Source organism: Lissotriton helveticus, chromosome 4_1 (genome assembly GCF_964261635.1).
Source record: "Lissotriton helveticus chromosome 4_1, aLisHel1.1, whole genome shotgun sequence".
Taxonomy (NCBI): domain Eukaryota; kingdom Metazoa; phylum Chordata; class Amphibia; order Caudata; family Salamandridae; genus Lissotriton; species Lissotriton helveticus.
The window spans coordinates 1,135,826,210-1,135,839,217 of NC_136063.1; the positions used below are offsets into that span (position 1 = coordinate 1,135,826,210).

Below are 13,008 nucleotides of genomic sequence, written 5' to 3' on the forward strand. Positions count from 1 at the left end.
ATGGGTAACCATTGTTTCACTGAGGGGAGTTTTTGCATCAGTTAGTTCATGTCTGTTCAAAGCATGACTAAGGGAGGCCAGACAATCAGGTGTACAAACAGTTTTTACTTTGGCACTTTCCTCCTTCGCCCTTATGTCCGATTTCTTGTGTTGGTTTGATCTGTCACAAATTAACTTGAGAGAACTATTCTGTGTAAGCCCATCTGAAAGAAACAGGTTAGTGTTAGATTCCTTACCTTTGACAGTCAGTCAAGTAAGCTTTATTCGACAAATGTCATAAAAGCATAAAACAGATAAGAAAATTCATCTTTCTTTACCTTAAAATATCCCCAGGCGTCAGACTGGATTCGGAAAGTTTTGCGTAGCAGTACCCCTGCGCGTCGGTAGGCGTCGTCTGCAGCTCCGCGTCGTAATCGCCGGGATAACGTCGTCAGAATACATAGACGCCGCCCTCGCGTGCTGACGTCAGTTCTTCTTTTTTCCGCACCTGCAAGCGCAGATCGGGAAGAGCAGTACTCCTAGTCAATTTTCGACTAAACTTTGTCGATCTCTTTTGGATCTTCTCGAGTCGATACTCGACTCTCGGTGCTGATAGGGATGCCCAGGTTCAAACACTGCGACGACTGTAACCGCATGATGTCGGTTACCGACCTCCACCGTCGGTGCCTTTACTGCCTCTGGGCCGACCACGATGACAAGTCGTGCCCCGACTTCCGGGCCTTGACGTCAAAGGCTAGGCGGGAGTGGTCCCGTAAGCGACTCGAGCTGCGGCAGTCGGCCCGCGCCACTCACGGTCCAAGAAGGAGGTCGAGGGACCAGTCGCGGGGCCCCAGTCATCGCAGCTCGGCTAGTCGACACCACTTGTCGGGCTCCAAGTCCTCAGGTAAGTCGAGGCACAAGAAGTCGAAGAAGCGTCATCGCTCTTCTGACTCCCCTCGACGCTCGCGCGACGCAGCTGGGGGTTCGGGGCGACACTGCCCACGCGGCTCCGCCGGAGCTGCAAGCGCCGCGTCCAGCTCCACACCCACCGGTCCCTGGGCTGCACGCGACGCCGGAGGAGATCAGCGCCTTCCTCACGGCCATGAGGTCCGCTTCCCTCTGTCGGAACCTGCCGAGGCGCCTTCGGGCCCGCGGGTCCGTCTGGGAGCCGAAGCGGGCAGGCGGCTCCGGCCCCGGCACCGTCGGGTGCTTCGGCCCCGGCGAAGTCGACGACTCCGGTCCCGACGCCGCAGGGTTCCTCAGGATCGAGACCTGGATTCGTGACGACGCCGGTCGACCTTACAACTCCCCCACCGACGCCGTCACCAAGGGTGTCGCCCCGGCGCCGTCCCCGGACGGCGTCGTCCCCGATCCCCATCCCGGTCTGGATCCGGCATCGGACCGGTGCCGTCCAGCGCCGTCTTCGATGCCGATCGATGAGCCCTTCACCGACAACCCAGCTCCATCATTTATTTATTGATTGGGAGGGGTCTGAGGACCCTCTGGTACTGCAGTGCCAGTTGAGCCAGGACTGGGCAGACAAACTGGGGGAGGCCAGTGGTCTGGACACTTCGCCCGACACTGGATTTGTCTCCCCTCCTACCATGGCTACGGAGGAGGTGGCTGCTTACAGCGTGGTGTTGACTAGGGCAACCAAGGCCTTGGCTCTTGAGCTTCCAGTCGCGGCCGTGAGGACTAACCTCCACACTGAGGTGCTCAAACCGCAGGCAAGCTCCTCGGAGCCTCTCCTGCCGTTTAAAGAAGCCCTCACTGATGTTCTGCTGGGCACCTGGTCCAAGCCCTTTTTCAGGCCTCCCTGTTCCCTGTTGATCGGAACGTGGCCCGACGCCACCGCCCGGCTCCGGGGCGACCCCAGCTTCCTGTCCATTCATCCTACCACTGAGAGCCTGGTGATCTAGGCCACAACCTCCCAGACCGCATTCCCGACCCCCCCCCCCCCCCCCCCCCCCCCCCTCCGGTTCGGGAATCCAAAAGGTACGATCAGTTTGCAAAGAAACGGTTCTCCTCACTGAGTTTGGGGTTGCGGTCTGTCAACACCGCCTGCCTTTTGGTCCGTTACTCCCACTCTCTGTGGAATACGGTTGTGGAAGTGCTGCCACAGTACCCGACGGAGGTCCAGGCAAAGCTTACCCAAGCCCTAGCAGAGGGACGGGATGCAGCTTGCTATTCCATTCGGTGTGGACTGGATACCACGGACGTGCTAGGCATGGCGATTGCAACGACGGTGGCGGTTCGCCGCCACGCCTGGCTGAGGTCCGCCAACTTTTCGGGGGATGTCCAAGCCTCCCTTATGGACCTTCCCTTTGATGGCCGTCGCCTCTTTGGCGACAAGGCGGACAGTGCGCTGGAGCGTTTCAAGAACTCCAGGGCTACGGCCAAGTCCTTGGGCCTCGGCCAACGGCCAACGGCAGCAAACTTCCGCCTTTCGTGGCCAAGGAAGGGGCGCCCCCACACGTCCAGCTTGCCACAGGCTGCAGAACCAACCTCAACGCGGACGTGGTAACTGCCGTGGCTGTGCCGGGGGACACCGGCAAGGTCAGTCCACACCCGCCCCTGCAGCATCTGCCTCAAAATCCTCCTAGTCCGAATTTTCAGGCCCATTCAACGCCAGTGGGGGGCAGGGTTTGCCATCACCTCTCCACTGGCGCGCCATCACGTCTGACAGGTGGGTGCTGCAAATTGTCTGAAGGGGCTACTCCCTCCCCTTCAAGGCGACTCCTCCAGCCATGCCACCGCAGTACCACCGCATGTCGGGGGATCACTTGCAACTTCTTCAGGAGCAAGTTACGGCCTTCTTGGCCAAGGGGGCCGTCGAGCTCGTTCTTGGGCCAGAAGTAGGACGTGGTTGCTATTCCCACTACTTTCTGGTACCCAAGAAGGGCAAAGGAGGCCTACGCCCTATCTTGGACTTACGGAGCGTCAACGGTTCAAGTTCAAGATGCTGACTTTGGCTCAGGTCCTAGCTGCCCTGGACCCAGAAGACTGGATGGTGGTGTTGGACTTGCAGGATGCGTATTTCCACATCCCCGGCCCACCGGCGTTACCTGCGGTTCACGGTAGGCCACAAGCACTTTCAGTTTACCGTGCTCCCCTTCGGCCTTACCAGCGCCCCACGGGTGTTTACGAAAGTGATGGCGGTGGTCGCAGCTAATCTGCGCAGATTAGGGGTTTCAGTCTTCCCCTATCTTGACGATTGGTTGTGAAGGCGGGCTCGCCCCAGACAGTCGTCTCCCACCTCCAGGCTATGGCCGACCTCCTGCACTCGCTAGGGTTCTCCATCAACGTGCCGAAGTCACACCTGTGCCCCTCTCAGAAGCAACAGGGGGGTTCGGGATATTCAGGGAACAGGGGGTTCGGGATATTCAGGCTCTGATTCCGGTCTTTCAGCCTTTATCCTGAGTCTCGGTCAGGTTGACGCTGCAGCTCCTGGGGCTGATGGCCTGCGGCATCCTTCTGGTGCTCACGCCTGGTGGCGGATGCGGGCTCTGCAGTGGGACCTGAAGTTTCCGTAGGCACAGCATCAGGGAAACCTGTCCGACTAAGTCCGGATCTCGGAGGGCACTGCGAAATAGTTGCAGTGGTGGCTCACGGACCGCGATTGGGTCAGCGGCAGATCTCTCTCACTACCCCATCCGGAGTGCGTAGTGGTGACGGATGCGTCCCTTCTGGGATGGGGGGGCCACATGGGAGAGAGGGAGATCAGAGGCCTCTGGTCTCCGGCGGAGTCCCGGCTCCACATCAACCTTTTGGAGCTGCGGGCGATCCGGCTTGCACTGAAGGCATTCCTTCCCTCTCTCCGGGGAAGTGTAGTGCAGGTGTTCACGGACAACACCACCGCCATGTGGTACTGCAACAAACAGGGCGAGGTGGGGTCGTGGACCCTTTGTCAGGAGGCTCTGCGCCTCTGACAATGGCTGGAACACCAGGGCGTCTCCCTGGTGGTTAAACACCTAGCAGGTTCCCTGAACGCCCGGGCGGACGAACGCAGCCGCCGGTGCATGATGGATCACGAAAGTCGTCTGAGCTCGGATGTGGCGCAAGGTGTCTTTCAGCAGTGGGGAGAGCCTTGGTTAGATCTATTCGCCACCGAAGAGAACGCGCAATGTCATCAGTTCTGCGTGTTGGAATTTCCAAGGCAGCACTCGCTCAGAGACGCTTTTCGTCGCGAGTGGAGCTGCGGTCTGTTGTACGCCTTTCTGCCTATACCACTTCTGCCCAGAGTGCTGAAGAAGAACAGGCACGACCGGGCCCAAGTCATGTAAATGTAAATGTATGTATACTTGTAAAGCGCACTATCACCTTTCAGGCATCCTGGCGCTGTATACCGCTTTAGAACCCTTCCTGGCTTTCCCTGTGAGATGCCCCCTACTGGGCACCCCCAAGGTGAAGCCAGGCATCCTAGCGCTTTCGAGGCCGTTGTGGAGATTAAGCAAGCTATTGCCCAGAGTTGCAGAGTGGGACACATGATTAGAGTAGGCACCAAGGCGAGAATTATCGAGTCCGTGGACATTGAGCCCAAGACCCTGCCGCCTCGGGAATTGAACCCTGGTCCCGGGCCAGACCTCTGCCACGGGGTCTACCGCTCTAATCGGTGAGCCACACTTCTCCACTTCTTCATCCTTGTGGCTTTGGACTGGGCACGAAGATACTGGTATCCCGAGCTACTCAGTCGATCCCCCGATTCGTATGCCTCTTCAGGAGGACCTTCTGTCACAGCAGCAGGGGACGGTCCTCCACGCGAACCTGTCCAGCCTCCATCTCCATGAGTGGAGATTGAGCGGCAGCAGTTGGGGCCATTTGACTTGCCTCCTGAAGTCTGTGATGTGATTCTGGCAGCCAGGCATCCCTCCACGAAATCGGTATACGCCAGCAGGTGGAACAAATTTGTGGCATGGTGCACAGCAAAGGCTGTGGATCCACTCTCTGCTCCCCTTTCTGAGGTTCTCCTCTTCCTCCTTTCTCTTGCCCAGCAGGGCTCTGCTCTGGGCACTCTTAAGGGCTACCTCTCTGCCATTTCAGCCTTCTTGAGGCTCCCTGATCAGCCTTCTCTTTTCAAGTCCCCTGTCGTAAATAGATTCTTGAAAGGCATCACGCACATGTTTCCTCCTGTTCCTTTCGTTATGCCTCAGTGGGACTTGAACCTTGTTCTAACCTATCTGATGTGCGCTCCTTTCGAGCCACTTCACAATTGCCCTCTTCGTCTTCTGACTCTTAAGACTGCATTCCTGGTTGCCATCATCTCTGCCAGGAGAGTGAGTGAGCTCCAGGCTCTATCTTCAAAGCCTCCTTTCCTTTCGGTCAATGCGGACAAAGTTGTTTTAAAAACTCGTCCTTCTTTCCTGCCCAAGCTGGTTACGGCCTTTCACATCGGGCAGTCCATCACCTTGCCCACCTTCTTTCTGCCTCTGCATCCTTCGAAGGAAGAAGAGAGGCTCCACCATCTGGACCCAAAACGTGCGCTCTCTTTCTACCTTGATCGCACACACCAGTTCCGTGTGGACGACCAGCTCTTTGTTGGTTACGTGGGCGTGAAAAAGGGTCGGGCGGTGCACAAACAAACCATCTCTCGGTGGGTCGTGTTGTGCATCAATGTCTGTTACTCTTTGGCTAGAAAGGAGCCCCCTGTTGGGCTGAGGGCCCATTCCACTTGGGCCACGGCGGCTACTACTGCTCTGGGTCGGGTAGTCCCCTTGCAGGACATCTGTCAGGCAGCTACGAGGGCCTTGCTGCCCACGTTTGCTAGACACTACTGCCTGGACAGCCATGTCCGGAGAGATGGCTTTTTCGGCCGTTCCGTTCTCCAGGACTTTCTGGTGTGATCTTTGTTCGCAGACCCACCACCGGATTTGGTATTGCTGGGCTATCTATTCTAAGATAAGGAATCTAACACTAACCTGTTTCTTTCAGATGCACAAGTTACTTACCTTCGGTAACGATATATCTGTTAGAAACAGTAGTTAGAGTTAGATTCCTTACCGCCCCACCCATCCTCCCCGTTCTGCGAACCGATATCTAGGGTTAAGGACATCCCTTTCAGGGCCCTAGTTTCATGGCACCAGTGTCGGTCTCTGGCATGGCTCTGCGTTCCTGGCGCGGAAAGCTATGTACAAGAACTGCCGCCAGCGCGCGAGGGCGGCGTGTAAGTACGACGGCGTCATCCCGGCGATCCCGGCGATCCCGGCGATCACGACGACGGACGCGGAGCCGCAGACCACGCCTACCGACTCGCAGGGGTACTGCTACGCAAAACTTTCCGGATCCAGTCTGACGCCTGGGGATATTCTAAGGTATGGAATGTAACACTAACTGCTGTTTCTTACAGATATATCAGTACCGAAGGTATGTAACTTGTGCGTTACAGGCTCTCTTGTGGTCCATTTGTGCTAGTAGACAGAGTGCATCCCACAGTCGATGTGATGTAGTGTGTGCCATTAACATGCATTCTATGGAGGAAGCAATGCTGGTATAGTTGAGAGGTGGGATATACAGTTGGAGGCTGTGGGAGAATGCTGTCCTCCAGCTATTTGTATAATGCTACTAGATAGTGCATTGTGAAAGATACTAAACTGGAAAGGGCTTACTTTCAGTATGCAGCGCAGGAGACGTTCTGCTGATTCACCCAGTGTGTACCTTGCATCTTGATAAAGTATAAACCTAAAAGTTTCTTATGACACAGATGAGAGGGTTGCCCTGTGGCATTCTCCAGATGAGGCCACTTAGCCTTGACTACCCAGGTCTAAAAGGACATGACATTAGTTTTCAATGTGTATTTGTTAACTCAATTGGTGAATATGCTTCATCCTTTTTACTTTGTAGGCAGTTGATATATAGCCATGGCGGTGTAGCATGCACTGACTCAGTCCAATTAGTAGTTAAATCCAATCTAGTGGCTGGCTCCCTTCTATAGGAATAGCCTTCACATTGCTGCTATCGAGGTGGCCTGTTCCTGCTTCCATGAAGACTTACCTGACTCATTTCCAGTGGTGAAACCAAGTGTTTAATGTTTAGTTTAAAGAAACAGTAATGTAATGCCAAAATTACTGTTTGACTATATTGTTATGAAAAAGCCCGCTCTTGCTCTTCAAGGAGACAATTCTGTAACTGTAACACAATGAATTTGAGCTTTCTCCATCGACCTATACTTTAGGAACCAATTAATTTGATAAGTTTATCATGGAAGTAGTGACTGTGTGCAACATATTCATTTGAATTTGATCAATCATCTTCCTGAAAGGTCCAGAAATTCTGAATTTTTCCTTGTGGTACAGTAGTAAATTTAGGGTAAACCCTGTCCTCTACTGTGCTGTCTTTTCGATCTGAGTTTTGCTAGAGTACCCCAAAGATTATCAAGTGGTTTTAATGGCATGAAAGCTCTGAGAAAATAATGGGAAAGTTACCATTATTGTCGCACTGTTCCTCACTCAGCTCCAGGTCTGGGCATATTCATTTGTTACAGAGATCTCTGTGCACATGTAGGAATGCTTGAAGGGAAGCTACATAGGTAATGCTGCAGTTTGTTCTGCAGATTTATGATACTGTCAGGTTAACAAACCACTTATGATGAGGACCTTCCAGCCTCTTGGATGTGTATCTTAATACAGATGTGATAGATGCGGGATCCACTTTTTTAACACTTATTCTGCTGTGATATATTCGTTTGTCTATTGTTGATTAGTATTTCATTACTTTGCTTTGGTTACTTTATTTTTTTTCCATGAATTGGTCCTTTTTACCACAGTACAATATTTGGATAAGTAATAATTCCTTAGATTGTGTCTTAAGTTTAGATGCAGAGCATGTATAATCATCAACTTTCATTTTTAGCTCTGTTTAACATTTAGTTTTTTTTTCGTTACAGAATAGCTGCTATATCCATGGCCACTAAGTTAACAGACATGCAACTTGGTGATTCAGTTGAAATTGGTAGACTGATCACCAAAAAGGAAATGAAGCAAACCAGGTAAACTCATCCCAAAATAGGAACAAGATCAGTGATTGTGCTGTGCATTGCAAGCAGTGAACAAGAATTTGTATCCCTCATACTACCATGGTGAACATTGTATGCTCTTAAGTGCCTTGAGATAGTTATCTGTTCTCACTAGAGGGAAGTGCTACATTTCACAGAGGTTGCTTTTTAGAGGTGTATAGAAAATATGCACAACAAAATATCCCAGACTTTTTCAAGAGGTTTCACCCAGAAGGTAAAACGTGAGAAACGTATGACATTTTTTACTAAGTCCCTTGGTTTACTTCCATTGTAATGAAAGTTTGTGTTTTCCTATTTTAGCTGCATAAATAACTTGTGCTGACGTATGACTATTGAAGTTAGCCACTGAGGCGCCAAATGGAATCTTTATGGTGGACTCTGGGTTTGTCTATTCCAGAACATGAACCTGGGAAACGCTCTGTGAACTGACCACTAAGGGTTATGTGTCTACTCCTCAGCCCTTAACTATCAACACATGAAATCCCTGTCTGTTGGATAGATGACCAAAATCTAAGTGAGTTGGGGGAGGGAGGCAGGAAGGCAAGTATTCACAGTATGGATGTAGGTGAAACATGTTTTGTTCAAAGGGGCTAACATCAAATTGACCACCTGCTGTCGAGTCATTTAAAGTTGAATATATTGGAGCTTGATTTCTGTGCAGAAACATTCTTAAGTGCTTAAGAGATGAAAGTACTACAACTAATCTAAGTACTACCACCACCCTAATGGCTGATGACAGTCTAAAGCAAATGGGGAGCAGATATCACCAGACAAGGGCATGAGGATGGCATCTTAAATTATCATTGGAAGATCCAATAGAATGATTAGACCCAGTAGAAAGTGACAAAATCTCCACCTCACTTTTCAGTTTGCATGGATAGAGAGAAATCTTAATAGAGTCTCTGAAATGGAGATACCTGACTGGGGAATTGTAGTAAGGACTGCCTTATTTTGCATTGTTTTATTACAAAAATGAGCAGAGGGTTATAATGCAAATAGTCAACAAAGGGCCTCTGTAAGAGAAAGAATACTTCCCAGCTCACAAAGGCTCCATCTATAGGGAAAAGCAGCCAGTAAGCTTAAGACCCAGCTTAGTCCCACTCTGAAACAAATTAGGTGTTCGATCCTCTAAGCATCAGCCATATATGATAATTCTGGTTATTCAGTTAGCATAGGTGGTGTTCCCGTCTGCGGGTATGGCCCTTAAATCCACAAATGCCACATGCCTTTCTGCCTCATGGACTCAGCCAGGGAGGTTGTACCAAAATTGCCCAAGGACGTACAGGGCATTTCTCAGAGGAGATGTCTGATGCCTAAGCTGCTGCCCGCCAAGTAATACAATCTGGTCAGGACACTGCCGATTCTGTAGCCAGGGCAATGGGATCATCTGTGGCTACTAGGAGGCATGCGTGGTTCAGGATTCTCTTCTGATGTCCAGGTTACATTACTGGATTTACCCTTAGATGGATGTAGGAAGCTGGCTCTGGAAATACTTTTTTAAATTTAGGCATGAACACAAAAAATAAAAAAACGAGCAGTTCATCACATTATAGTAGGAACGACAATTCCCGAACAGTTACATGATTAATCTTGCGTCACACAACCCCATGAAATCTTACAAGATACAGACAGTCGGCGGGCGACCCAAATTTAAGCCATAAAACCCATCTACTTGCCCCACACCCTACGATATTTTTTTGGGCACCCCCTTGCTTCAAAACCAACAGGGCGGGACAAACCCTTTTCCCATATTTGGACGTGTTGCTACATCTTTTGCATCGGCATAACAATTACAGTGCATGCTTTATTGTCCATAGGTGAATAGTTCCTTAAGCAGACTAGTGAGAATCACAGGGGACAAGGTATTCAAAGCATGCCAATTAATACTCATTGCATTATGAACAGTTTCAGTCATAGCAGTAATATACCTCCCCCGAAGCAGCCAGTTCATATGTCTCCACCTTCTGGCTCGCCTGTTTCTTCCTTATCAAATATTGGTGGTATAATCCCCAAAAGCTCTCTGGGTGTCATTGTGGAGGGAGCAGCTTATTGTATGCATCAGATTGTGTGTTGCACTATAACATATCTGCATTCCATTCTGTGATGAGTGGTATGGGCCCTTTTGCCCAGCGCATGGTTACCCTACGCTTGACTGGTAACAATCCCATTGCCACCAGTTTGCTGCAGCTGGGAGTTATCTCCTTGTGGTACCCTAACATCATGACAAAGGGGTTGGGCACCAATTGCTGTCTGGTGACCTCGCTCAATACCAAGAATACTTTCTCCCAAAATGACAAAATATAGGGGCAGAGCCACGCCACATGGAGGGACCCATCTTCTCACTCCACACATCTGTCGCACTTCGCCGTTTCCCGCAACACATAGCGAAACAATTTACGGGGGTGTAGTAAACCCTATTGATATATTTAAAGTATATCAGTTGGTGCCTGCCATTTAGGGATGGGCGCTTTGTTGCCTCACAGCAGTATGTTCAGCACTTATCAATTATCATGTGAAGGTCTCTTTGCCATTCTTGTCCCGCCTTGTACAGCTGTGTTTTCCTAGGCTCCTGAGCTAGAGAGTATAGCACTGTAATGAGTTTTGCTGGGGAGCTCACTTTTATAATACAGGAAAGTGCAGGAAATGTACCAGGCTCCTGTATGTCGGATCGGATCTGAAGTCCATTACATAGGGAAGTATATCCGAACAGGGGTTGTCACTAGGGTAAATGGCAAAATTATGGACTTTGTCCAGTTAATCTTAAGTCCGGACACTCTACAAAATTTTACCACCTCGGATAAGACTGGTTTACAATTGGTCTCTCGATCTCAGACGTAAAGCAAGGTGTCAGTGTATGCTGAAATTATTAATTGATAACCCGGGAACCATAACCCTCTTTTGTGGTATTCCTGCAGAGCGCAAGCTAATGTCTCAGCTACTAAAGCATAAAGTAGTGGGGACAAAGGGCATCCTGGGCGAGTCCCTCTAGATATGGCTATAGGAGCTGTGACCTCCCTTCCCAGTCTCACTCTAGCCATAGGCTGGGTGTAAAGTGTCATAACCAATTTCTCCCACCCCAATTCTCCTCAACACTCCCTTCATGGTGGCCAACTCTACAGAGTCAAAGGCCTTCTCAGCGTCCAAAAAGACGGCTGCGGCTTTAACACCAGGATCCAATCTTTGAATTGTGCCGTAAATGGTTCGTAAATTTATATTGAGATTGCTCCCAGGCACACTACAAGTGGGACCAATGGGGCCAAGCGATTGGCTAATATTTTTGCGTATATCTTGGTGCCCACGTTTAAACACACCCAGCATTGGAAGCACCAGCGGTACGTCAATACTCACACACCGCTTTATTCTTACACTCCTTCTTACACCCATTACCTTCTGCAGCACTGTGGCGTGAGCATCACCAGTTCCAGGCCCCGAAGAAGACGTGTAAAGACGAACATCAAAAGTGGGCCGCCATTTTTTAAGAACTTAATGCTAGTAAGATTGAGAATTACAATGGTTGCCCCCTCCCAGTGCTGTTCAAAAGAACTGCTCCCAGTAGGGCACTCGAAACGAGGTATGTGTGTGCCGCGAGGTCACTGTGGGCAAACACTTGACACAGCATGGGGGAGCTTCTCAAACACTGGCAATGTACCTCGGTGCTAAGCGCATGAAAACACAGAGCCCACCCAGCCCCTCGCAGTGTTTTAAAAAGCAACGGCGTATGTTAGTGTTTTTCCTGCTCGTAGATCCAATAAATCTCTTCGAGCGGGGCATAAAATGGGCAAACTTCTTGTGCTTTCCACACAAGAACTTCACCCACTCCACCTCAGCTTCCGAGCTATCACCCATTCGGATTGCAAATGTAACCTCCACGGGTCACAGTTCTCAGCAATACGTGTTCAGCTCGTGGAGCTTTTACAAGCTTCCTTACTGTACAACCTCCTTTCCAGGGCTTCCGTGCAGGTGAAAGTCAGCAGTAGCCAGTTCATGTTCCCGTATATCAGTGCAGGGGGACGTTGGAGCCATTCCAGTGCCTCAGGCTCCGGTACCCATGCATGGATGGGGCGGGGCAGAATAGAGGCGCGAGGCGACAGGGCTCAAGATTACTCAGTACGGAGATACTGACGGCAGGTGAGGGCCAATACCTGTCCGTGTCTGGAGTACCGGGGCTAGGGCGTGTTAGAATGGAGGTGCATTTCTGGACTGTGATGTCCCAGTGCTGGGGCAGATGTAGAGAATGAGCGCTTTTAAAAGGGCCAAATATTGGAACATCAGTTCATGGGGGAGGTCAACGAGATGGCATCGTGAGGGGTTTGTGAAAGCCTCAATGGGTTAGTGGTACGTAGTGCAGGACAGTCGAGCTGTGAAAACCCTCCAAATATCCGAGTACTGGTATAGCACTATAGTGGTACACGGCAACAGCTGAGTATATTGCACTGTACTGGGAGGTCAGTGCATGGTGCAGGTAAATATGTCAGTCCTGGACTATAGTTGCAATGTACTGGTCACTATAGGGGCACATCACAAGCGCCCCTTGAATGCCTCAGTAATGGCTACAAGTGTAAAATACAAGAACAAACTAAACGTGTAGTATAAAGGCTGTGTGGATATCACACTGCTTGTACACCACTGCAATATACAGAACAGTGCATGGGTTCATGGCAAGAGCCTAACAGTGTCTCCATTTTGGCATATGACGGCATCTCAAAGGGGTTATTAATGGAGATCCGGCCAGTGAAGACAACGTTAACCAATAGGACAGAGGCAGGTTGCATGGGAGAGAACAATGGCCGAGGACCATGCGAGAAAGAGGCAAAATGCGGCAGGCTGGAGCAGGGGAGGTGGTGTTCAATGGGACACAAGTGACGGAGCACTGATCATGATGAGTATTAGGAAACGGCCACGGGGGTGTTGCAGATCGGACAGAACACCAGCCAGTTCTGCGTCCATGCTGCCCAGAATTCGGGCTCCAGTCACCAAAACAGTGGTAGACACACAGAGTGAGGCTTTATTAGACCACGGGC

General features: G+C 50.6%; 1 protein-coding gene across 1 annotated transcript in view; it reads left to right on the plus strand.

Moving 5' to 3' along the window:
• NFX1 (nuclear transcription factor, X-box binding 1) overlaps window positions 1-13,008 on the plus strand; it is a 1,119,153-nt gene that overhangs the window by 839,353 nt on the left and 266,792 nt on the right. The window contains exon 18 of the mRNA XM_078687738.1: window positions 7,859-7,960. Within this exon, the coding sequence (XP_078543864.1) occupies window positions 7,859-7,960 (102 nt within the window). The remainder of the gene's footprint in view (window positions 1-7,858; window positions 7,961-13,008) is intronic.